The sequence below is a fragment of the Passer montanus genome, unplaced genomic scaffold, assembly GCF_014805655.1.
Source record: "Passer montanus isolate IOZ18808 unplaced genomic scaffold, ASM1480565v1 scaffold14, whole genome shotgun sequence".
NCBI lineage: Eukaryota > Metazoa > Chordata > Aves > Passeriformes > Passeridae > Passer > Passer montanus.
In genome coordinates this window covers 12,605,126-12,631,516 of record NW_024360941.1, presented here as the reverse complement: position 1 = coordinate 12,631,516, position 26,391 = coordinate 12,605,126, and the positions used below count along the sequence as shown (strand labels likewise).

Below are 26,391 nucleotides of genomic sequence, written 5' to 3'. Positions count from 1 at the left end.
TCTCAGCTGTCATTTCTGATCTATGGGGAGGGAAAAAACCCACAAACTTATTAGTCAGGACTGCATTTTCACCAAAATTTGAAAGAGCATGGGAAGTTTCAGAAAGACTCTTATGATTTGTTTTCATCTTTAAAGACCCTGAAGCATGGCACAAGCACTATTAGAACTGCTCTATTCACGAGATACCCAAGCAAGTATATACAACTTCATACTTAATTTGTTAAAAATGAAAAAAAAAACCTGCTTTGAATGTTATAAGCAGACTTGGCAATACATTAAGGTTTCACGGCTTACACAGACTTCATATATGGTCCATACATATCCAAGGACTTAAAGGAAGGACAGATGATGCTGACGTCACAAATCTAAATTTTTGGCAGCTACAGTAGATGTTATCAGACACAGTACAGCTAGCCCTAAAGTACTGTGTCAGTTTCCTCAGAGAAATCATTATCTGTGTTAGACTTTGAATAAATCACGTGAAGAAATTAGAAAGCACAGAAGTTATGTTTCAGGAAGCTCTGGACAAAACTGTTCAGAGTCATTGTGCAAAGCCTCAATGATTGCAAGCACAAGGACACCAAGCCTTTGAAGTACCTACCACCATCAACATAGAACCAAATTAGCAGTGAGAAAACTAGAAACATCTTGAATATTTTACCAAGGAAAAGAATACAGGGGAAAGCAAACATTGAAAAAAATTCATCAAGCTCTAAAAGCACATATAAAAGCAAGTAATTTACTTATAACTATTCATCTCTGCAGATTTGTTGATACACAAACTACAAAGACTAGAACAACTCACCTACAGAAATTAAAGTCATTTAAGGAGTAAATACAAAAGCCTTAGGTTCTGGAAAAACTGTTTCTAAATAGCAGAATGTACATCAGCACTTCTGGACTTATTTATTTAGATGTGGTTTTGGACAAACTGTTACATTTCATTGAGTTCTGATCAAGATCAACTGTAAAATGAAGACATTCATGTTGATCTGAAGCAGGAGCCTGACTGAAAGAGGCACTCAGCAGTCTGAGACATGTTCCTGTCAAAATGTTCTTGGATAAATACAGTTCCCCTGACATGACTGATTTAGACAACCCAAGGACAAAACCTGCCCTAAGAAGAGTTGCCATTGGCTTATTGCTTATGACATTTTGAATGCTCTGTTTTAGTATTTAGAGTTCTTGTGCCAGATTTAATTTCCAACACGGTCTATTAATTTATTCAATTAATCAATAAAAAACACTAAGATTCTATTTTACATTATTTTTTTCTTCTCTTTTGAGCAACTTTAATACCTATTTAGTATCTAGGAAATGCATGGGAGACAGTGACAATGAGCAGAAACCTACTGAGTTTCAATGAGAATTTTTTCACTCAAAAGCAGAGCAGCTGAACTTGTATGAAATATGTTTTGCATTCTCTGTTTCTAGGAGCATAATGAAAGATGTGAAATACAGAAGGCTTAGGAATCTGAACTATCTTTCATTCTCTGTTTCTAGGAGCATAATGAAAGATGTGAAATACAGAAGGCTTAGGAATCTGAACTATCTATTTCAACTAAATTAAAATTTAAGTAGTCTGTCATTTTGTACCATTTTATTTCAAAGAGCATGCAAACAAACAAGTTTAACCAGATGAAACTACAAGAGTGACAATATCTATAAATAAATGCATAAAATAAAAAAGATAAGTCCAAAGCCGAAGGACAGAAGATGCTACAATATTTTTTTCTCAGTACAGTCTCTCAGATCACTTTAAATAGCAGTGGGAGAAATTGTCTGTGTGACTCACCACTTCATCTTTGTCCTCAGGAGTTAGCTGAGCAGAACTTCTTTCTTCCTCCTGCTTGACTGATCTCTCGTATAAATCACTGACAATGAATGAGGGGTAGTATCTGTCCTTTAGAGTTTCATAAACATCTGCCTGAATTCTGTAGAATACTTCAATGCCTTTATTTCCCACAAGACTTTGCTGTATTTCCTTATAAAGGGATTTTTCCACAGGTATTTCTCTGCTTTCCACAAAAAAATTCTGGTAAATTTCACTCACCAGTTGAGGTATTTCAGCCTAGGAAGCAAGGGAGAGGGAGGGAGAAAAGAATAACAAAAAGATATTGAAAATATCAAGATGACTCAGGACCCAGGTGCACAATTTGAAGGATAATCAAGCTAATTTCCTATCCAAATGTATGAGAAGACATCTGTAAACCTCTTACTGAGACCAAACACGCTGCCTGCCTGTGCACCTCTGCTAAGCAATCCATTTTACAAGTTAAGTATGGATATTTGCTAAGTGAAGAAACAGCTGTGCCCTACAATTGCCAGAGCTTCTGCACCCACTCCTTTAAATCCATGTTCCAAAAGCTGGCATTAAAAGGAAGAAAAGTGCTAGAGCAACAGTGTGGTCACCATTTTAAATTCAGATGGGAAAGCTCAGCTGTCTCAGCTCTCCTGTCTGCTGCTGAATAGAATCAATTCACTTTATACATGATTATAATTAATTTTCAGGGGAAAAGGGGAAAAAAAAGAAGATGCAAGAGGAAAAAAAGCACATTTGAAGAGACATTTATCAGTACAGGAGGCTGGATATTTTTACAGAGCACAGTAAAGTGCACAGGATTAAACTTTGCATTAACAAACAGGAAAGGGAGAAAGTAATGCAGCAGAGCCCATAAACAGCTCCCTAAATTACCATCTCCCTAAACTGGACAGAATTAAAAAGGGTTTATCCACTCCCTCAGAATGGCACAATGTTCTTACCTGCCTCATCTGACAACACTACAGCCACATGGCTGCAGCACACTACATTTGTGAGAGCTGCCCCTGTAGTGGCAGATATATCCATATCCATATGTACATACATTGTTTTGAACAGGAAGACAAAAAATTCACAGCTGAGACGTCATAAAATGATTTATAGTACCTTTTCCAATCACAAGCGGTTTTCAAATCAAAACTGATTTATAGAACTCTCTTCACAGTGCCTGACAAACCATTTTTATCAACACTTTCTAGCTTGAGTTGGTTGGTAGTCATTTTTTCTGATTGTATTAATGGTTCAGTACTCATACTCTACAATTTATCTCTCTGTTTACAGGATGCTTTATGTTTTCCAATTGATTGGAATAAGAGCAAAAAAATTACAGTGAACAAAAATTTAACTGATAATCAATAATCAAATCTGTATTTCATGCTAGCATGAATCCTGAAAGTTTAATTGCTTCTCCCAGAAATCCACCACACTGGTCACAAACAGCAAATTTGTCCTCTACAAATTCTTTCTCTGCACCATTGCTCCAGGGTGCTTGTTGCAACTTTAAGTGATATTCCCTATCCTTGTTTCAGGGTTCTAATTCCTACTTTATTTTAGCCAAAATTACAATATAGCATTGTTTCTTCTCTTTATCAGTAGTGTGGTACTCCTGGAGAAACTTAGCTGCTACAGATTAGGGAAAGGTCTTTTAAATCAACACCTCTCTTCCAAAAAGATTTTAAGAACATATATACACACAATTTCATTATTTTGGATTGAATGGGCTACCTGTAATTGGCAAGATGAGAAGCTGATGTACCGACTATCCAGTTGGAATGTGCTTCTAGGTGTCATGTGAACTAATACAACTAAAGCCTGCAAGTTTTTTGTCTGGTGAAGGGGGGAAAAATTCTACTCCTTTTGCATATCAAGTATTCCTTCTAACAGATGTTGTTACAGCAACCAACAATAAATCATCATCACAACAGCCCACAAATTGCAATTGCAATATTATCCTCAAATATTGACACAAAGCAGTTAAAAAAACCCAAATTGCTTAGAACCCATCCTATGCTATTGACATTTCAAAAGCTTAAAGACATTTCCTAACATCAAGACCACGACAAACAGCATCACCAATGTACAAAGCCATATAGGCTTGCAGCTTCTTCCACCTTGTTAGCATTCTTCAGATTCTCCACAGACTCCCAGAAGCCAATCAAAGCCATCTTGTCCATCCTCTCCATGTAGATCCGGAAGTGCTCTCGGTATGAAGGGTTGGCCAAAATTTCTTCAAACTGAAGAATCTGAAAAAGGGAAAACTAAGAATAAAAACTGGGAAAATGTCTAATTCTAACTCCTTTCCTTATAGGGAAAATCTTTTCACTGTGCATCCCACAAATGTGTCCTAGATTCAACTACACAGACCTCCTACAGTAATAGTTTTGTTTCATTACAAAAAAAAAAGTTTTAAGCACTTAGAAGATGAATTCATCTATGCTTCTATCAGATAGTAAATACCTCCACATCTTTCTGGATACATTTCAAAGGAGTAAGATGGCATTTCAAGTCACTCATGAAATGCTATTGTCAAAAATGTAACTTCCAATGTTCCTGCAAAGCAGAGGAGCTGAGCTGAAAGCTAAATGATCTGTTCTTTACTTGTTTTGAACACCAGCAGTTTCCATACCACAGCCCACAGAGCTTTGAGATGTATCTCAATTATTCCCAGAGACACAGAGAAAGATGGAATACCTTGGCTGCCAGGGCATTTGGTAGCCAGTTCCCACTGTTATTGAAAAACATCTATCAGGAACACAGCCAGGAATGAGTATGTTCTATGATACAATGCTCAGGACTTTTCCTGAGTGAAGAGGGTGTACATCAGGCAGTAAAGGAAATGAAACACAGGCTTCCTGTACCCATGCAGATGCTGCAGCCATTAAGAAGTTACATTAAAAAGCCATTATCACTTCCTTATCCTCTACTATTTTGGTGAATTCAGGCCTTTTCTTTGAGACAATCACCTCAAAACAAAACATTTCTCTGACAACATAATCAAAACTTTCCATACTGAACAAAATGAATAACCTTGTCTTTCCCTGAAAAATAGGACCAATTTTCCAAATACCTTATTAAAACCAAGCAACCTTTTCTCTCCAACCCTCCAGTCTTGCAGCTGAACTAGTTTTCATGTCACTTATTTAGTGCCATTACTTAATCACCAGGAACCCCAACACCCTACCAGAGTAGTCTGAATTTGTTTTACACAGGCACCAATCAACTCACACCTTTTTCTTTGAAAAGAAAAGAATGTCCTGAAGTACTGGGGCTAACGAGTCTTCGTATGACTTTGCATTTTATAGCAAAGTTTATTTGTCATGGAGCAAGACGAGAATTCTAAGATTGAGGCACTGATAATTTCTCTAATATGGGTTTTCTGACACCTAATAATAATAATACAGTTCTAGTCAGCATCAGGATACCTTCCTCTCTGGGAAGACCACTCATTTTCATAAACCTAGCACCTGTGAAACTCTGCAACCAAATTATATGTAGGAAAAACAGCTTCCTCGTCTCAAGCTACACATGAGGAAACCACCTACATGGGCACATACACAATTATTGGCACAAAATCAGCTAAACGTGGTTCTTTAACAACCGCAGGTATCTATGTTTTGTCTGAAACAGCTCCTCCAAATTCTGGCCAGTGTTTAAGTAAATTATATTTATTCATATGAAATGCTCATAATTATATTTATTCATATTTATAAACAGCTCCCCCAAATTCTGGCCAGTGTTTAAGTAAATTATATTTGTCTCATATGAAATGCTCATTTACATGTTTAAATTTCCCCTATGATAGTCATGTGCCATTCTTCTCTTTATCATTTACCAAACCAATATCTTCTGGACATGACATTGCTCTTAGCTTTAAAACTATTCAAATATATTAACATCTGTCTTTAAAAGCTCACTCTGTAAATCTCACTGAAAAGCAGAAAGGACCTTGTTCAAACTAAGCTTAATACAGAAACGGTGATCAGGCTGCCAAAAAGAACACACAGACCTGGCAATTTAAAGGCCAGTCTATGATTTAGCCTCATTACTATGCATCATTATATTTTGAATTCAATCATTTTACCAAGGACAATGACTTAAAATACAAGTGTAAGTGGGTCTTGCAGCCCCTCAAACAGATGTTTTCTCCATCTCAGGGACTGTCAGCTCTGTAAATAACAGCAGAGTTAATAAATCACAACATGGGGCATGTGCTGTCACTTCTTGAGTGAGAGGTCACCTTGGTCTTTATGCTTCCACTATCCAAGCTGTACCCACTCTGGCTGCCAGCAAGGAGGGTAACTAACAAACAAACCCCTCTCAGAAGTAACTGGGGCAAAGTGTTGCTGCAGGGAGCAAGGCAAGTGCAACCATCTCTCCCACCTAACAAAGGACCCATGGCACCAGGGCCCCATGGTAATCAAAGCAGTGGTGCCTAGCAACAGTGTTACATAAATCTTCTAACAGATAACCTTGCAAACTAAAACAAGTAAATTAATGGGGAGAAAAGCTTATTCTCTTGCAGAAATGAGACTTCTCAAATGTTTTCTTGATTTTTAAGTCTGGAGTATCCTGGAATTATTAAATATGTTATCAGTCCTATACTAAAAACATTGTATTACAGCTGCCATGCCAACAATGGCAGATATAAGAGGGTTTCAGTTTGGAGGTGAAAAATCATAAAATGCATGTGTGCTGGTTTTGGCTGGGGTAAAGTTAACATTCTTAAGAGCCTGCAGGGGCTATGTTTTAGATTTGTGCTAAACACAAGGCTGATAACATAGAGATGCTTTTGTTATTATTGCTAAGCAGAGCTCACACAGAGCCGAGGCCTTTTCTGCTTTTGGTACTGCCACACTGGAGGGCAGACCGGGGGTGTATGGGAGACTGGGAGCAGACACAGCCAGGACAGGTGACCCCAGCTGACCCAAGGGATGTTCCAGACCCTGTGACACCATGCTCAGCAGGTAAAGGGGGCACGTTTGGAGCGATGGCTTTGTCCTCCCAAGTCACTGTTAGGTGTGATGGGGCTCTGCTCTCCTGGGGATGCTGAACACCTGCCTGCCCATGGGAAGCAGGGAATTCATTCCTTGTTTCACTTTGTGTGTGTGGTTTTTGCTTTCCCTATTAAACTGTCTTTATCTCAGCCCATGAGTTTTCTAGGTTTCACCCTTCTGATTCTCTCCCTGATCCTGCTGGTGGGAGAGTTGAGCAAGTGGCTGTGTGGGGCTTGGCTGCTGCCTGGGGTGAAACCACAATAGTCCTTTTTGGCACCCAACTATTCTGTGCATCTTCCTTCCATGATTTAAAGAAGTTCTGCAGCCATTTGTAATCCTCAGCAAATGATCATTTTATGATTCAGTATCACCATGGATTAGAGCACAAAACTCTAAGCTATGTTGGCACATACACAAGCATCAGGGCATTTGTACACCCTCAAATCTAATATCCAGTTAGCAGATATAATCTTAGAATTATCAGCCTCCACAGCAACCCTTCAAATCTTGTTAGCTCAAGAGCAGCTTCTGGGTTTGGAAAAACCAGAAGCTTTAGTGTTGCCACATCAATTCCCTGCTCCAACAGGAATGTAACATATATCACAGCTGGTCACAGACTCTGCCTAGGACTAGGAAAGGGTTAGGTTTTCCTATTTTTATTTTTCTTTTCTTAAGTGGGATGTTTTAACCAGTATCCCTAGCATCTGCCTACAGAAGACACTTTTCCCCAGCCCTACAGAGCAGAGACTTGGTCTTGTTAAATCCCTAGACAGTCACAACCTCTCTCTGGACATGAACATAGAACAACTACGTAATTCAGGACTGCACAGGCACTAGGCACAGATTAGATGCACTGTAGTGTATTTCTCTGCAACACTCCAGATTCCCATTCACTTCAACCACATTGACCTATAATGCATAGCCCAAATAAAGCTGGTAACAGCACTGCAGATGGTTGGATGAACAGCATTTTGGGTCACTAAAGGAAATTTTCTGCTAGGATAACAACATACAGTCAGACTGCAGAACTTCTGGCTGCTGCTTCGGATTTTTTCAGTTTTTTTCATTGGTAGAAGCCAGGAATAAGTGAAACGTAAAAACCAATACTGATAAATATCTTTTTCCAAGTTGCATTTTAAAAACCTCTTAACAAATGTTTTTTCCATATTTGAATAAAATTAAGGCCTGTATTTATCTTATGTTTTAAAAAGAGGCAAGTTATCAGAAGACTATCTCTGTCACAGCAATGTGAACTAAATGCAATGATTACTTAAGTATCAGAAAGTATATACTAACCACATAAGGTACCTGACTATTTTACTGCACATACACGAATGTAAAAGTGCCTGCCTTGAGACTCACATGTTCACAAACATACTTCTGTCATAAGAAAACCCATCTCCAGGCAATTGGGTGACAACAACTGAAGTTTGTTTTCTTAATAACCCCCAAATTCTGTACCATGATGTATCCTGACATAATATGATCTTAGTCTGAAGCTCAGAAATCACTGTGAAAATCTGGTAAGTCACCAGTTAAATCAACATCTCTCCACAGATGCAGTGGAAGCAAGATATTCTGCAGGAGCTTCATCTTAGTCCTCATCAGCTGGATTATGAACACGAGCTGGTTCCACCTCAAAACACATTCAGACGGTTTCCTTGCTATTTCACAGCTAGTTCAGGGTCAGATCCCAGACCCCTCCCTAGAACCCATGATCCACAAAACAGCTCCACTAAGATGCTGTGACTCCATATGTCAAGTCTCACAGACAAGGTGGGATGGCTGTTGTGCTCAGCACAACAGGTGAAAAAAATAATTCACTGGATAAACAGACAAAAAGAATTCAACTAATTACTGCAGTACTGTGCAGGCACAGTTACTGAGAAAAAGGACTAAAACAGCACTGACTATAAAGACATGCTTGATATAGTACACTTACTCAAACTGTGTTTTCTCCAAAAACAAATCTAACACTGTGGGCAGAGTTTAAATCAGGATGAGAGGTAATGACAGAATTCAGATTCACACAGTAGCTGTGGTTTGTCTGTTGGTTCGTCTGCTTATAAGCATTTGATTATAAGTCACATATTTTGGATTTCCCTAGAGAACCTGGATTCAGGAAAATTAGGTGATTGAAATATGTACAAAATCAAATTAATAAAAATCACAAGACTATATAATCAAACAGAACACTGACAGCTCCAAATAATCCATCTCCATATATAAGCCCATAATCAGAACATGCATAAAAAACTTTACCAGCAATGCCATTACTCCCCTACTACTGCAGTCAAGAAAAAGCTTTCTATAGGATGCATAAGTGAAATCAAAATACAAATTTAATTCACTAGGCAACTCTTTGTTCAACTAGTACCAAAAATTCCCCAAAGTTAATAATGTATTCAAGCTTCTGCACTACACTTAAATAAAATATTAATTCAAAACACCATCAGTAAATGCTGACCTATTTCATGCAAGTTGAAGAAAGGAAAGTAAAAATACAGTTTCTTCTACAAAAGCTAGTTCTGAACTTTAGATGCTACTTTAACAGAAAAGCTGGCACAACCATACTCTAATTAGTCTAAGGGCCACAAGCTGCAATCTACTAATGTATCCTATTTACTAAATCCCAAACAATGCCTTTCCCTTTTGCTTAGAAAAGAGCCTGAGTGTTCAGTCAAGAGTGCCCAAATAGGGGAGGGCAAGATCCAAAATAACACCACCTGCCTTGAAATAAGAACCCAGACTGCAGCACCACAGTGCTAGAAGAGGGTAAGAAGAAGCAACAGTGAAGAAAGACTGATTCCTCAGCTAAGCATTTTTTTGTGCTCAAAGGGGGACAGCATGGCCTCCATCTCTCAAGCAGCCTCCTGCAGCTTCTTTCCTGGCAATAGAGAATCAGGGACAAGAGAAAGGAGAAGCAGTTTTCCTATTTTCTATACCGACATGACGTTAGAGGAGTTCTAGGGCTTCATCACAAAAACACCAAAAGCTTAGAAGGAAAACTGCCTCAGATCCCACTGTTTACACCATCACCACAACAAATGCCTGTGCAAGATGTCATTACTGCTATTAATAGTACCATTAACTCAATATTGAGCTGCTCATTGGTATATTTGCAGGATATAACCCCAGGTCAGCAACTTCCACTAAAAAAAACCCATTGGTTCATGAAACATGCAACATCAACTTCAGGAATTCCTTTGATTTTAATTACAATATTATATTTTGTTATATTCCTGACCAATCCCTGCCCCTATCAAGTGCGTCTTTGCTCCTGAACTCCAGTCTTGAACAATCTTATGTCCCCTGTCCCTGTCCAGAAAAGTTGGTAACATCTCAGCAGGCATCAAAAGTGGCATCATTGGCTCATGCAGTGCTGCCACATGCTCCCATCTCTCTTTTTCTTCTTGGCACCACTTGCTGCATTCAGCTTCAGGAAAGAGATCTGGACTGTCTTGGCACAATCTGTGACACACCATCTGAAATCATGCTTTAAGGACAAGTGGGGAGTGAGGAATCATTGTGTTTCAGACCTTACTCAAGAAAAAACAAAATACAAGAAGTAGGACTATTTCTCCATTATTCTACTTCTTCTAATAGGCTACTAAGTTACGATTATTATAAGGCCATAATGAAAATTAAAGATCCCTGCATGAAGAGATAAGCTATCTCCTACCTACATGAAAAACATAAAATATTTTCACATTTGAATACATCAGCTACTGTGCTTTGCCCAAAGGGAACAGAGAAGATTACAAAAGAAGTCACTAAAATATTTAAAGATTTGCAAGGCTAAGTAGTCATTTTTATTTTTGTAGATGCTGGCCAACACAACAGTTACTTCTAATTCCAGACTACAGCAGTACTGAAAACCAGCATTCAGTCACAGCAGCTTTGCCAGAGGTTTTCTGCAACAACTGCTCAGAGTTCTGTCAATTGCCTTCCATAAGTGTTTACTTTTGAATAATTCAGTATCTTCAAAACCCACACGTATTTCCTAAAGTAAATATGAGGGCCAAAGACATATTACACATTTGTTGGCAGTCTTTTATTCGAAAGCAAGTTGCTACTTTCACAAAAGCTGCTACCATGTCCTTATTAACTCCCTACAGGTGGTACATACATGCTTACAAGCCACACAAAGAGTTGACTTCGTGAAGTTTCACAACGCACAATATTTCAAGTTGAGCAATTAACATGTCTTTTGAGTGCCTGAGTAATCTCTTCGCAAAGAAAATAAACCAAGCAGCAATTAATTTGTACTTGACTCCTGGGGGAAGGAAGGGATTAACGACAGTGAGGTAACATGATCCATCTAGTGGTAACACATTTGGAAAGACCTTCAGACAATGCCATTTATACCTTCTGACTTGGAGGGCCATCACCTTCATCAGAAATGCCATCTTCCTGCTGATCATAAGCAGGGCCTCCCAGGAGCCTTATTCTCTTCTCACATTGCTTCTTTGCCACTGTCAGCTGATTAATATACCTCTTCACATTGCGAGCCCTTAGGAGGTCAGCTTTCATTGCTGCAGTTTCTTTTCCTTTTGAATCTAAGAAAAAAGCAAATCAGAGACAGTATTTTACAACAGGAAAACATACTTATACCATTGCTTCTGTGAAACACAAATCGGAGACAGTATTTTACAACAGGAAAACATCATTGTACCATTGCCTCTGAGAAAAGCAAATCAGAGACAGTATTTTATGACATGAAAACATTGTAGCATTGCTTCTGTGACCTGTCTGATCAAAGCATCTGTCATCCATGAATCAGCTATCCTCATCAGTACAGATACTGGGAAGTTTGCATTTGAAAAAGAATGATGATTTTGAAACATTCTGCAATGATAACTCAAGGGTTTACATTAAAAAGTTAAGGAAAAAAACCCTTATTCAAATGCATGGCAAAACCCAACCCCTCCAGCTCTTTTTATAGTTTCTTGGAAGACACAGCACAAGACCTCTATTCAGGATCTATGTTTATCAGATGGCATTAAGAAAATTACTTAAGCCATGGCAAATGATAACACGTGGAGTTGATGGCCTATATACCTTACTGAACACAGCATTGACTGCCTGGAGTCACGAGGGACTGGGCTCTCTTCCCCCCAGCCCAGCATGACACATTCCCACACATCTTATTTGCAAACCCGAAATTCTTGTGCCTGATGCAAACAGCCTATCATACAATATCCCCTCCAGACAACTGACCAAAGTTCACTCAAAATGGTCAGATGACTAAGAAAAAAATCTTACAATGCCACGCCAACACTGCACTGTACTATTAGAAAGTAAAGCATTGTGAAGATGACAGTCAGCTGAATAAGACTTAGTAATAGCCAGTGTAATGGTTATGCATTCTATGTTCCATGCTCTTCAGCTAATTACCAGGGCCTAAAAAAAGGAGCAGCAGATAAAGCAGATATAAAACCCTATTGTGTGGAAATCATGTTTAATATCTGCAGGATGCAACTGATTCACATTTACACATTGGTTTTATTTTCCTCTTGCTCAATGATAACACTCATGCTTTTTTGGGCTGCAGCTATTACTCAGTAGCAAAGTACTTGGCTTTTACTTAGCTCTGGACTATCTAATTGCTCAGGGATAAATAGTAAAGATCTATTCTACTATGTTTTCAAACTATTAAATGCTAGCAAAATCATGTAACTAGAAACAGCATTTGATTTTCACAAGAGCTGCTGTTAAGCAACAAGTACATAGATTTGTGAATGCACACACAGCAAAAATGAAATCTCTCAAATTATTTAAAATCCCTATCTTAAACAAGTTTCTAATACATTATGGCAACTTCTCCTTTTACAACTGTTTTTACCCTTACATTTCCCCCTCAAAGCCACATGTAAGTATTGCATGCAACTCTAAGTTGTCTTCTACATACTGAAAGACAACTCAAGGTACATGGATCTCCCTGAAGTTCTACACATAGAGTCCAGATATTCTGCCATTATCTTCGCGCATTTTTTAAAAGCCACATGTAAGTATTGCATGCAACTCTAAGTTGTCTTCTACATACTGAAAGACAACTCAAGGTACATGGATCTCCCTGAAGTTCTACACATAAGAGAGTCCAGATATTCTGCCATTATCTTCACCCATATTTTTAATCTCACTTGATTTCCTTTATGTATTTATGATGGTAGGGATGGCTCCTGATACAAATACTCTTCGTATTTTAAAGGATGAGTATCATTTGCATCTGAGGTACCATATAATAGTGAACTAAAGAGATGATACGCACTGAAGCAAATAATAAAATTACAAAAAAAAAAAAAAAGCCATCTGTTTTCCTGGCATGTTATCTCCACAGGGAAGTCAACAGAGCATTTAATTTAGCGTCTCAGTTCCCTAAACAGAAGTACCAGTATTAATGAGAGAAAAGGAAAGGAAAAGACCTTAAGGACAGAACAATGCTCTCTCCCAAATCAAAACATTTACAGCTATTACAAATACAGGAACAGAACTCTAAAATTTAAGATTAAACCCCAAGATTAAAGTTTAAGATTAAACCCCAACATTCTCCTTGCTGCACTTGACTCTAAGATGATTTTTTAGAAGTGATCAATTCTTTCAATAGTTTAAATGCTTTGGGTTCAAGATGCATACTTGAAAAGCCACACTTTTGAAAACCCACACACAGTACAATGCAATGATCATTCAGCCTTCTTAAAACAAAAGTACCCTTCTTGATGGGAACAAGGCATTCATGAAGGATTTTCAAAGTATGCATGTCTACTTCACCTGAAATCTTATCCTGTGACCATAGCAGGCCTCCTGGAGAGATTAATGAGCCTATCATTTCCAGTGATTATTTCCCATCTTAACAGAGATCCTTCAAAACCATTTACCACAGCTCTTCATATTGAAAAGGAGCCACTCCGCCCAAGCATCACTCAGGGCAGTTCCAAAGATGACGCTGCCAGCCTGTTTCTGCTCCATGGATAAACAGGACTGGTCACCGTGGAAGCCTGCCAGTGACGTCCTCCACCAACAAACAAGAGGCTGATGAAAAGCAGAGCAGCACAGAATGTGGCTGATGTGCTACAGTGCAGGAAGGACAGCATGGAAGCGTGGACCAACACTAACTCTTCCCTCTTCCAAATGATGAAAGATAAGCTAGCAGAAATTGGGAGGAGCATTTTCAGCTCAACTGGAGAAGGTTAGAGGTTAGGTGGATCACTGGCTTTCTCCAAACCCTAATCTGCTTTTGAGATTTTCAGACCTAAACTGCTCTGCTTTTGTCATATTAAGCACTATCAAAACAATATTTTAAGCTATAAAGACTTCTCTTTTTAATATGTTCTTGTCTGATGCCATAATCACCAAAATACCAAGACAGAATTAAGAGTGATTTTCCCCATTTCTGAGCATCAGGAAAGATGATGTTCATTACATTCGGGTATTACTGCATAAACCAAATAAAATCAGAAAGGCACAAAAGGAAAGGCTTGCATGTATGCACACACCCTCCAGCAAGCTTCAATAAATGGAAAAGTAGCAGATTTCTGCTACTAAGACACTGTTTCACCACAATGCAAGGCGGGGGGGGGAAGCATCCTATGAATAATACTTTTTTTAATGAGTAACAACTTTGCAGTTTGGTTATTTGTCTTAAAAATATTATTAAAAACAAACAAAAATCACTCCTTATCAGCAAGACAAGAAATATGCTACTTTGGGATTTCCTCCCCACAAGCTGCATACACTTTTTCAACAGCAAGCAAGCAGAGCCTCCATCTTCAAAGGAGTAAAGTGTCTTTTACTAACTTCCTCCAAAATAATTCTCCTTATCTGGGGAAATTTTGACAGGACATGCACTGCCATGGAGGAACTTCAAATCCCAAAAGGGTCCTGTGCACCTCTCCTAAAAGCAACCAAAAGCAATTAGTACCAAAAGCTGAATTACAAACTCTGCTTATCAATCCACAGTTGTACATAATTCAATTTGCACCAAACATCATTAAAACAGAAATGGTCCAAATGAGCTCAAACTTACCAAATAATCAAAGCTATTCCACCTGCACAAATTGTTTTATTCCATACATTATTTGCACATTTGCAGTAATTTCTGACAAAGCTTCCACACTGTCTTCTAAATCACTCATAACTATCTTGACTTGAGCTCAGCTAGAAGTATATCCCCAGAAGCATATCCTAATCCACCAAAACAATTTCTGAAAAGTGATTTCTCCACACCTAATTTTCTTTCCTGTTCTTTTTTTCCCTATGGTGTCTTTGCTACTTGAGCAGGTTTATATCTATTAAGTACATAAGAGTGAAGTACATATTCATATTATCAATTTTTAAGTCAGAATATGGGGCCTTCCAAATTGCCACGCCAAAAAATGTCACACAAACTTTATTACCCTTAAGCACACTGGAGGATACACAAAAACAATGTAATTTGCTTAAAGCAGAAACTTAATTGTATTTTAGACATGCATGATCTGACCCCTCTTTTAGCAGTACCAGCAGAAGGCAGAGATTTCTCATTTTGCCTACAAAGTAATACATGGCAAAAGCATGAATAAAACAGAAAATACAAGTTCTTGTTCCTTCATAGCTTCAGTAACTACAGATCCATGACACCTGGCAGCACATACAACAGCACTGACCAGCCCTCTCTGTCACTGAAAGAGCAACACACGCTCCCCAACACAAGTTTTTTGCAAGGTTTTTTCCAAGAGCCAGGTTAAGCACATACAGGGCCTCCTAAATGCCATGCTTAGTATTTAAGTAGTGAACATTTTTGCAAGGTTTTTTCCAAGAGCCAGGTTAAGCACATACAGGGCCTCCCTAAATGCCATGCTTAGCATTTAAGTACTGAACACAGATTTAACATTTTTGTGTAAGCAGTAACTGGAACCTCATCTATAACTTACAAGTCTTTACAGACCTCCTCCAATCTTAGAAACCTTGAATTACAAGTTTTAAAAGCCTATGTAAAAGGTCTGGAAAAGCATTTATTCAATTCTGTGAGAGCAGGATGACATTTAAGAATAGCACACACTGTTGTTCTACTGCCCAAGGTCCAAGGAAAGGACCTTGGGCAGCTCTCCTCCAGTCTGACAAAAGACTGAGGAAAAAAAAGTGTTAAATACCAACCATTTCTACAGACAGGTCTGGGAAAAGGACTTACAGGGAGACCATGGACAAGTTAGGCCCTGATCACTTGCAATGAATTGTACAACACAGCTTCCCACTCACAGCCATAGCTGAGAAAAATAAAAAGTCAAGTGGCAGTAAGGTAAAGCTGAGCCTGGAAGTCAGTATGTACTATATAGTAAAATAATATCCATGACAGAGAGCCTCCGACTGCGGGTCCTTGCATCCCCTTTGGTCATATCTATTTGACCAGTCAGCCTCTTCCTCCCTCTTCCACTGAACAGCATCTCTACAACTGAGAGATGCATTACCATCACTAGCAGACACAAAGGATCTCAGGAACAGAAAGAAAAACTTCCTCTACAAAGCTGATTGGAAAATCACAAATAAAAACAAATAAATGTACCACAGACTCTGTAGCCTTTACCCTCATCCACATGGATTCCCTCCACACTTACTGCTTGAGCCTGACGTGCAGACACAATGTCAGCTCTTTAAGCTTTGCCAGAAAACTGTGCAAAAATAATTGTGTGTGAATGTTTATTCCTGTGTGGAGGATGCAGGTCAGGGGGAGGAATCATAATACAGTTTTGACATAATTAAGTTACATGGCATCTGTAATCTGCTGGAACACACAAGTACCCATTTTACTTCACTTTAAATTATCATCTTGACAAAACCCACACATCACAACCCACATAACTAAGCTAGCCCGCAGCCCCAGCTTTTTTTTTATTAAAGTCCCTTTCTACAGCTGAACATTCAAGCCTCTTTCAGAACCCCAGCACCTGAGAGGTCTGCCCACAGCCAGTTCTGTTTCTGTGCCACTTGTCAGCTTTGCTTATAAAAGCAAATATCTAGACACACAGTGGGAAGGCTCAGCAGGAGAAATCTTCTGCTGCAACGCAGCAGATCTCTCCACACAGAAATGGCTGCTTATTTGATCTGTCTCAAAATCCCTGCTTGAAAACGAGCAGCTTTCTCAACAGGGATGCCCTGGGGTCGATTACACTGCAGTGTCTGAAAAACAGTCCCATCCAGTCATCCAAGGGTGGTTTCCAGTCATGCTGTGAAGTCATGTGTAAGGTGGAGGGCATAGAAAATTAAAAGGCAAATCAGACAAATCCCTTTACAATACATCCTCTAAAAAAAGACTTGCTCTGTGTTGACCGAAGACAAGGTACATGCATTTTTTGGGTTTCTTGTAAAAAGCAGCTACTAAAACAGAATCTTGCTAATATTCTGGTAGGATCCTGCAATACAATATCAGTATGAGAAGAAACAAAAGTGTGTCTGTTAAAATTAGAACAAGTGTATTTAAGCAGCTTCCTATTCATGTTACAGCAAATATCAAGTTATTATAGCAACTTACTTTTGCTGCTATTTCCCAATTGTTGTTTTTGAAACCTTTTCTTTACAAAAATTAACATTCATTCTTGCTTCTAGAGACTTGCCTATCATCTGTCATTCATGCTATAATGCCTAATCCAGGTATTTGTCCCCTGTTACAAACTGCTTCAATAGATCAAAATGCAGTAAACATTTTCAGATAGGCATTTGATCCTTCAAAATCTTTAGGAAATAAGACATATTTTGTAAAAAAAAAAAACAACAAAAAACCAAACAACAAACAACTAAAATACTTAAGATTTAGCTTAAATTTTAATTGGTTCCCTATTTAGAATGAATCTGTATCAAAAGGTAAGATGAGGAGAGTTGTTTATAGTTAAAGGTGTAGAAGGATACGATTCTTTTAAGCATAGCACATGTGACTAGAGGGGTACCATCTGAAAATACCAACAGGAAGAAAAAACAGACAAATTAAACAAAGAAAAACAAATAACAACAAAGCTACCACCAAAACCAAGCTGCCTCCTACAGTCACTGCGTGAGTGATCATGACCATTTTGGAAGAAGATACACAGGAAGACAATGTAGGAAAAGTGAAGTAAGGCAAATACATGTACACACCAGATTGTGTGCTTTTGTGCCAGTGTAAATAAGAAGTGCAGGGTCAGAATGCAAGGAAACAGATTCTATTTACAGAAGGGACCTGCACTGCTCCAAAATAAACTATCTATGCCTCTAGAAACAATAATGCTGTGTTATGTTTCTTATTCAACCTCAGCAAAGCCAAAAGCAATTCTCCCAGCCACAGAAATTCTATCATCCACCCACAACTGGCATCAGACTGCAAACCTCTCACATTACTTTGTATCTCAACATTTCAGACCTCTGACTCTCTCAGGGAACCAAATGCAACACTGACTGCTTAACATGAATCACATGCTTCTGTACATTTTTGTTTGCTCTCTTATGCCCACATACCAGAAGATTCAAGTGATAGAAATCTGAAAAGAAAGAAACCCTATAACATGCCATTTTTAACTACTGAGGATTTAATACAGTTATGTTTAGAAGTACTTTAAAATACTTTCTGATTTTATTAGAGTGTCTTAACAGCTAAATATTTTGCCAATAGGTGGCACCAGCACTAGTTAAAAAGTGTAAAGAACCCTGTCCTTACTGAGCAACACGCTTTCCTCTCCCACCTTACTAGGCATCAACATTAAATGCATACTTTGGTATCACCAAATAAAATAGTAAAAAGATAACTGTGGCCCCTATGAAAAGTTAAAAAGTTATCAGTCTGAAATCTGGTCCTTAGGCTATTCATCCTTTAATAACAGACACTTAATCTTTTTAGAAAAAAGAAATACTTTTGGTCAGTTTTAGAGACTTAATTATTTCTCCATAACCAATAGTAAAAGCCCACAATCATGCTCAGGAATACTTATTGCTAGTCGTGGTTGTACAACGCTTCTTTTGCTAAGAAAAGTATAAATAGTGGCTAAGCACTCACAATTGCAGAGTTTTGGCACGTCTGCTACACTAACTGCTCCTCAGGTTTTTGTTTACACCTTCTTCTACTGAAAACACTGCCTCAGGGAGCTCCCCTGTTTGCAAGTGATGGAGGCTGAGAGCACTCTCTTGTGGAACCCCAGCTGAGTACTGCATCCAGTTCTGGGGACCTCAGCACAGGAAAGGCATGGACCTGCTGGAGCAGGTCCAGAGGAGAGCCATGAAGATGATCAGAGGGATGGAACACCACTCCCAAGAAGAAAGGTTGAGAGAGCTGGGATTGTTCAGCCTGGAGATGAAAAGGCTTTGGGGACACCAGTACGAAAGAGGCCTGCAAGAAAGATGGGGATAGACTTTTTAGCAGGGCCTGCTGCAAAAGAACAAAGGGGCAATGGTTTTACACCAAAAGAGGGACAATTTGGATTACATAAAAGGAGTGTCTTTTACAATGAGGGTGACAAAACCCTGGAACAGGCTGCCCAAAGAGGTGGTAGATGCCCCACCCCTGGACATACTCAAGGTCAGGTGGATGGGACTCTGGGCAGTCCAGTTGAGAATGTACCTGCTCATTGCACAGGGGTTGGAGTAGAGGATTTTTAAAGGTCCTTTCCAACCCAAACCACCCCATGATTCTATGTCCTTGTATGTGCTATCTACACTTGCTCTACTCTTACACTTTGAGAGCAGACATCAGGCTCCACACAATGCTGGCCAGAGTTCAGCTGCTCTGGTTGAATACCCAGCACTAAAGAAGCAGTTACATTTTCAGGACCCAACTTTGCCACAGGAAAAAGGAAATAGCTATCAGTAAGACTATCTCTCGCCAGGCTGGGGTCAAAGCTAAGAGGTGCCCTTGACACAAAAGGCAAGAGCTCATTTAACAGCAAAGAAGGAAATGTCATATCCATCCAGCTGCCACGCTCACACAGCACTGCAGGTATGCACCACATGCTGGGGGAGAAGATTAAAAAGAGAAAGACAGAACGAGATTGTGCAGACACACTTTGATTTTGCATAAAGCTTACATTTAGTTATTCACCATTAAATCCAGGGGTAGCATTACGATGCAGCATCCAGAAAAGGAAACATCAAAACATGATGCTAAGTAACATGGCAGTCTGTTCTACAAGATTTCAACTATCTTTATGTTAGCAGTGAGATGTGCTGGGGTTTCTTGTTGGGTTTTGGTTTTTTTAAGAAGGGTACCACAGTTTTTCCTCTAACCTCTTCCTTTTTAAAATTCATTAGATTCATCACCACATTAGGTAAAATGCCTCCCCATCCTTTAGGAAAAATAAGGCACAAAACAGTCTTCAGAAATAGATTTTACCCCTCTACAATTGTGATCGTCGTCTAAAGAGTTTATTGCACATGCATAGAGCCTGAAAAATTTTGGTAGATGAAAATTGCGTGGAATAACTGAAATTAAAAATCTGCCCTATATTTGTGTGAACTATAAAAAGATGGTATTTGCATGCCTCTGTTGGGCATACTGTTTCATATGTGTCAAGCAAAAAACCACCTTTTCAGACAATGTGCATAACCACTGACTATTTAATAAACAAAAGGGTTAGCCCCAATAAAAGCCCACATCATAATAAAAAACTTCAATGCACTCATATCATAATAAAAAACTGAAAATAAAAAAGTGAAATTTGTTAAGTTTTTTTTTTAGTACAGGTAGAAATCAAGTGCCCATAAAAATGCAGAATCAACTTTACCACATACCACCAGCTCTATATTTTTGAATCTGTTCTGCAGTACCAGACAACTGTAGCTTCAAAAAAAACTTCTATTCATGATTTAGAACAGTAGATATTTAAACAAATAAAGTTAAGTGAGACAGAGCAGAATTAATTAATAAATAATTAATTGTAGGAACATAAACTGTATAAAATATTCCCCAAATCAATTATTGTCTCTACAAGACCAATGGTAGCACAAATGGAAATACAGGCTTAGCAAGATTTGATTTTTCATAATGTTCTCAGAGTTAAATTCCTTGTTCTCATTTTATTACTTTATGAAACAGACTTTCCATTCAATTATCTTTCATCTGAAAAATATTAATATCTATTTCTATAATGTACACTGGAATAAAAACCAGTGCCTACTTTCCTTTCTACCTTGGTTTGGTACCAGCATGATATCCTACTGGAATGCACATTTAGCTCTATTTTAAAGTGTAAACAAAAAGTATTATTAGTGTTGACAACCTTAGTTGACAACCTTCTACTTTCCAAAACTTGAGCATGAACCTCAAGCCCTTCAGATTGCCAAAAATTTCCCCACCCCACTGTTCATTTTCTGTTTATGCATTTTTCATTACACTTTAATATACCTTTTGAAGTTTTCCTTTCTGATACATGGAACTAGAAAATGATTTTTTTTTAACCTAGAGAGAGCTAGAGATTACATGAGAACCTAAAATCTTTTAGACTTATTTATAAAGAAATTAATTTTACTCTATGTTGCCTTTTTATTATGCATTGATACAACTGAAGTATACCTCCCTAAACAATGACTTAGTAATTTTGCCATTAAGATCATCTCCTGATGATATACCTCAGGTTTTACATATTTTGAGAGTCGTAAAAAGTAGTATATGTAATAAATATAAGTACAACTGTAATATGCATTGCTTTTTAAAAGGCAGCCATGGCCAAATCATTGCAGAAAATTAAGAGGACTCTTTATTGCAACTCAAAAACACAATACATTGAAGAGTCAAAATAAAGTCTGACTGACAAATTATGCTGTATCATTCCTTCTTCTGTGTTTCAAAAAGAGAACAGACTGAGATTTTGAAGAACAGATTGTATGAAAAAGAAAGTGGAAATATGATTCTCAGCATATGAATTTTTATGTCAGAAATCCCAGTCGCAGCAAGTTCTGAAAATAAATGTATCATAGATATGACCTTTTTCATGATCCATCAGCTTAGATGAAGATAGGGTGGGAGATAATCATACCATGTGAGCTTCTGGAAGATTCAGACAAATGAAACAGAACCAAAATACTGAAGGCATAGCATTCCTAAAATCTGTCTAAAAAACCCACACACACTGATTGCATATGTATGGCACAAGTTCAAACAGCTTTTCAAAATGAAAACAACAGATGTGACTTAAAAATGGAATCTTACCTTTCTGTCTCTTCACTTGGGGAATATTGCTGATTGTGGTTGCCTGAACTATTTCCACTACAATTTGATACCTAATTTAAAAACAGTAGGGAATAAGGGTGAAGAGAGGGAAGAGAAGAAAAAAACATGGTATTAATTTTTTACAATGTGTTCTTCATACAGCACACATAAGAATTAATAAAAACCAAAATACTTCTACTTCCTCCTCATCTAGAAACAGATTAATCTTGCAGTACACCTGCAACTTAAGAAGCAGTGTTCACACGGAGCAGGGAAAACACATTATCTTGAAACAAAAACAAAACATTCAACTAACAGCAACACTCTTCTCTCAACTGATGGCATTGCACAGACAGGTAATATTCACAACACAATATAAAGTCACACTCTAAACATTAAATATAAGTTTTCATAGGAAACCAGTATGGTAGTTCAGTTTAAAAGAAAAGAGCCATCTGTAAGGTTCCTCCAGCTAATCCACTCCAAATGGAGCATATATAAATTTGCAGAAGACACAAATTACACTAAAATGTGTAAATCCTCAAAGTACTACAATCCAGGAATAATTAAAACATGTTTATCACCTAAAACTACATTAAACAATAGCAGACAGTTAATGCAGCTAGCAAACAGAATTTTAAGTAAAAATGATTTTGTAAATAACAAATACCATGCACTCAGCAGCAAAGAAAATTACTGTCAGTTAAGTCTCATAAATGCCAAAGTTCTGGTCATAACACTCAAATTCCTTTCAATGTACTTACTTTGGTAGCTATTAATACTGGTAAGAAAGCAAATATTCCAGTGAATTTGCCAGCTACCAAGTTAACTCTTCGATGAAAGCTGAAGCCTCCTGGAAAGGCTGCTATTTCTGTGATGACTTATTCTCCATTGAAGAAAGAACACGTGATCCTTAAAACATATTTCCCTTCTTTCATGTAAACTTTTTTCACCAACATCACTCAATTCCTCTCATTTCTCTTGCCTCCTATACCCCTTTAGGATTTTGATTGGTTCTTTGTATACACAGTTTTATACACACAGCATACACTCACAACTACATTTCCAGATTTATTTTTTTTTTTACAGCAAATTCTTCAATTATCAAATTGAAACCTGAAAACCTGTTTGAAAACAGGTAATTTTTGTAACACTATTTCCTTTTGCCATTACTGTATGTTGATTGTTTCCACCCATCACCAGAGCTCTTGCCCAGTCTGTCAGAGGACAAACAACCCCATAGTAAAGGTAGTGGTGTGGTGCATAAGAAGTCCCACAGTCAATTCCCCACTTAAAGACTTCCCAAATTATTCAGGGCAGCTCAGTTAGACTTTTGATGCATTATGTAATCTGTAAATGCACTGCAATTCACCTCACTCAGGGGGTGTAGGCTAACTGTGAAATCATGAATTTATCAAACGAGGTACAGACAACCAATTGCACATGGAAGGTAGTTCTCACTTATTTTGCAATTTTTTCCTTCCAGATTTCCTCCCCTTTGTCCACTTTTGCAGTTTCATGTGTTTTTATTACCGATACTTAACACAGCATCTCTCTTTTCCTGTTCCTTTAATATGGGAGATGCTTGGAGTTGCATGCTCAAAGATGCCATTTAGTCTGTTCCTCCCAGGCACTGGTCTCCTGCTGCAGCTACTCAATGGGAATGCTGTACAACACTGCATCACAGAAACACCCCCTAGCTACACTGCCACACCAGGACCCTTTTCTCCCTGTAACTCTGTGCCAAATATTCCAGCTGACAGATATTCTGTGGTGCTGGTGATTCAACATCTAAGGACATTTTAAATGTGATGTGATAATTTGACTTTGAGGAAGTGACTGTACTTGATAAACTGGACCCTTCATAGCTTCACATCCATATTACTTCTTCCTTATTCTCTGTTCTATTCATGCACTTCTCTCATTCCTTAGGTAAAAGATGATACAGAGCCAGTAGTAATGGTCTTTCTTATAGTGAACTGTGTTGTGACTTTGTGCTGCTGTAACAATGAATATCAGAATAAATACAATGCTGATCCTGAGAGCAGAATAAAAACTACCCAACCAGCTTATTTCCTTGTTATTTGTTCTCAACAATGTTTTTAACCCAGCAGATCTTTAGTCTTCTCCTGACAGAGAAGGTTCACGTTTCACATCTGATGTGAAAGAACTCATCTTTTCTTCCTTCTTTGTAGCAGAATTCCAATTAATCTATGCTAAGTTCAGTCTCAGGGGAAATGGAGGTGAAATTTCACTGTTTAACTATTTCTTCTTGAAAGACAGGGACAACACTCTTTGTGAAAGCTTAGTAATACAGGAATAAAAGTGTGCCTCCCTTCATGACAAACATCAAAGAAATGAAACATTAGAAAGAGTGAGTTTGAAGGACATTAGTGTATAACCATACAATGGTCCCTTCTGTGAAAGATTTTCTGGTTTTTCTCACCCCATTCCCCCTAGCAAATTGAACCTTTCAGGTGGTAAAGGTATGATAAGAAAATAAACAAAAAATCCCAAAATAGCTCCCCAGAAATCAGCAAATTCCTTTTTATTAAAATATCAGCTCCCCTGATTTCCCTACAAAAATTAAAGGGATATTTCCACAAAAACAATAGCTATGTTCCAAGAGATTAAGTGACTAAATGTTAGAGGCCCACTATAGAGACAAACAAACTATGAATCCTAAAGTTCTCCAAAATTAATATTAGGTAGTTACTGCATCATTCAAATGCATTCCAAAAATAAAATCCATAGAAGCCATGCAGAAAATCAATATGATTCTTCTTAATGTAGTGCTTCTAAGCTAGGAGAGGAACAAGATTTAGAAAATCCTAGCACCATCATTACCCTTCCAGGGAGAGCTATTTGCACAGCAGAAAGCTTTACACTTGGTTACCCACATAGCCTCCTCCTCTTTTCTGACTTCCTGGGTGAGAGCAACACACACCTTTCACCCACAGGTTTCCACTGAACCAGACAGAGGTTTTCCCTGCCTTCCCCACCAGGAATACCTGGCTGTACCCAGAAGAAAGCCTAGCAGAACTCTACTAATGAGACCAGTCTGGAAGGGTGCCTTATCAGCCCTCCCTCCTGTACTGTCACATGTGTACATCAAGGAGCACCCAGGAGTCCCTGCCTCCTTGGCTGTGGCCAGTCAGGAGTCTGAGGAAATGTTTATCAGTGTCCCACAGCCTCTTGAACTTAGCAAGGTATTTTATCTTCATTTTATAAAACAGATAATCAGCCTGCAAAGATAAGCATGACAAGAATGTTTAATACAAAATAATGAGTTCCCAGCAACTGTAGTGTCTTAGGACAAATTTCCCTCAAAGGTAAGCCTATAATGAAAATTGCTACTGCCTGTATGCGTTCTTGACTGAGATGTTACGTGGCAGCATTATAAGTAACAGGAGGAGGCTTAGAATTTATGAATGCCAAGCACTGGCTTAGAAAAGACACTGAAAAATTATTTCCAAATAAAACCAAGAACAGGAATTCTTGATGAACGCAATTACCCAGAATAGCATCTAACTAGAAAACTCTGTTTAAGTAAAGCTTGCCAGTAATTTATTTGTCATAAGAGAATGGGAAGCATTTGTCCCACTCCCATCACTCCAACAGATTCTTACTGTGCTTCTCAGGGGTAAGAGCACAACAGCTTTTTTGTTTCTTCCTATTTAACTATTTCTTTATAGATTTGCCCTGTGGTTCACTGTAGTGAATTACAGCTAAATACCACCTGGTTTTGTTTGTTTTTTAATCCATATAGGGACCGCTGTTTGGTTTGTTAATGCAAATCTGAAAGCTTTCACTGGTTAACCATGAAAGCTTTACCAAACGGACTACACAAATTTGAGATGACTGCAGGTTGGCCCATCTCTCTCTGGGTGCCCCCACAGTGCTGGAGGATAGAGAGAATGGGAATGCCTCCTCCCACAGGGAATTCTCTTTAACCATTATCCCAGAGGAAGGAAGAACACTGCCTCCAAAATCAAATACTATTTCTTTTTAAAAAGAAGATCCATTTTCTCAGACAATTTTCTATTAAAATACTGATCAGGTTAGACTGACCGATATTTTGTAGGGTGTAGAAGAATACATTTCAAGATTATGGCAGTTGGACTTCAGGGACTAGAAAGGAAAAACCTAGGTGCAGCCAAAACCACATTATTTCATAAAGCAGATCTGCTCTCTCGTCTAGAGAATGCAATTTAAAGTGACCTATCAGCTAAAAAGAGAACACACTGAGCATTAATGTGCTTGAACAACAACAACAATATAAGAGTTGGGTTTCTTTTGAAACAAACAGATCCATTAGTGTGATTATGCTAATAAATACATCAATTAGGTTTTAGGCAGAGTCTAATATAGACTAATTTCTGCTCTCAGGAAAGGCATACTGTCCTAGAGTAAAGAGCAAATTTTACAGCAGATGA

The 26,391-nt window shown here is 38.2% G+C and overlaps 1 protein-coding gene across 1 annotated transcript in view; it reads right to left on the bottom strand.

The window, feature by feature from the left end:
- Positions 1 to 26,391, bottom strand: part of SNX25 (sorting nexin 25) — an 81,079-nt gene that overhangs the window by 20,379 nt on the left and 34,309 nt on the right. The window contains exons 6-9 of the mRNA XM_039699923.1: positions 21,956 to 22,026; positions 11,182 to 11,372; positions 3,931 to 4,062; positions 1,796 to 2,071 (exon numbers count right to left, since the gene is read on the bottom strand). Coding sequence (XP_039555857.1) covers positions 1,796 to 2,071; positions 3,931 to 4,062; positions 11,182 to 11,372; positions 21,956 to 22,026 — 670 coding nt within the window. The remainder of the gene's footprint in view (positions 1 to 1,795; positions 2,072 to 3,930; positions 4,063 to 11,181; positions 11,373 to 21,955; positions 22,027 to 26,391) is intronic.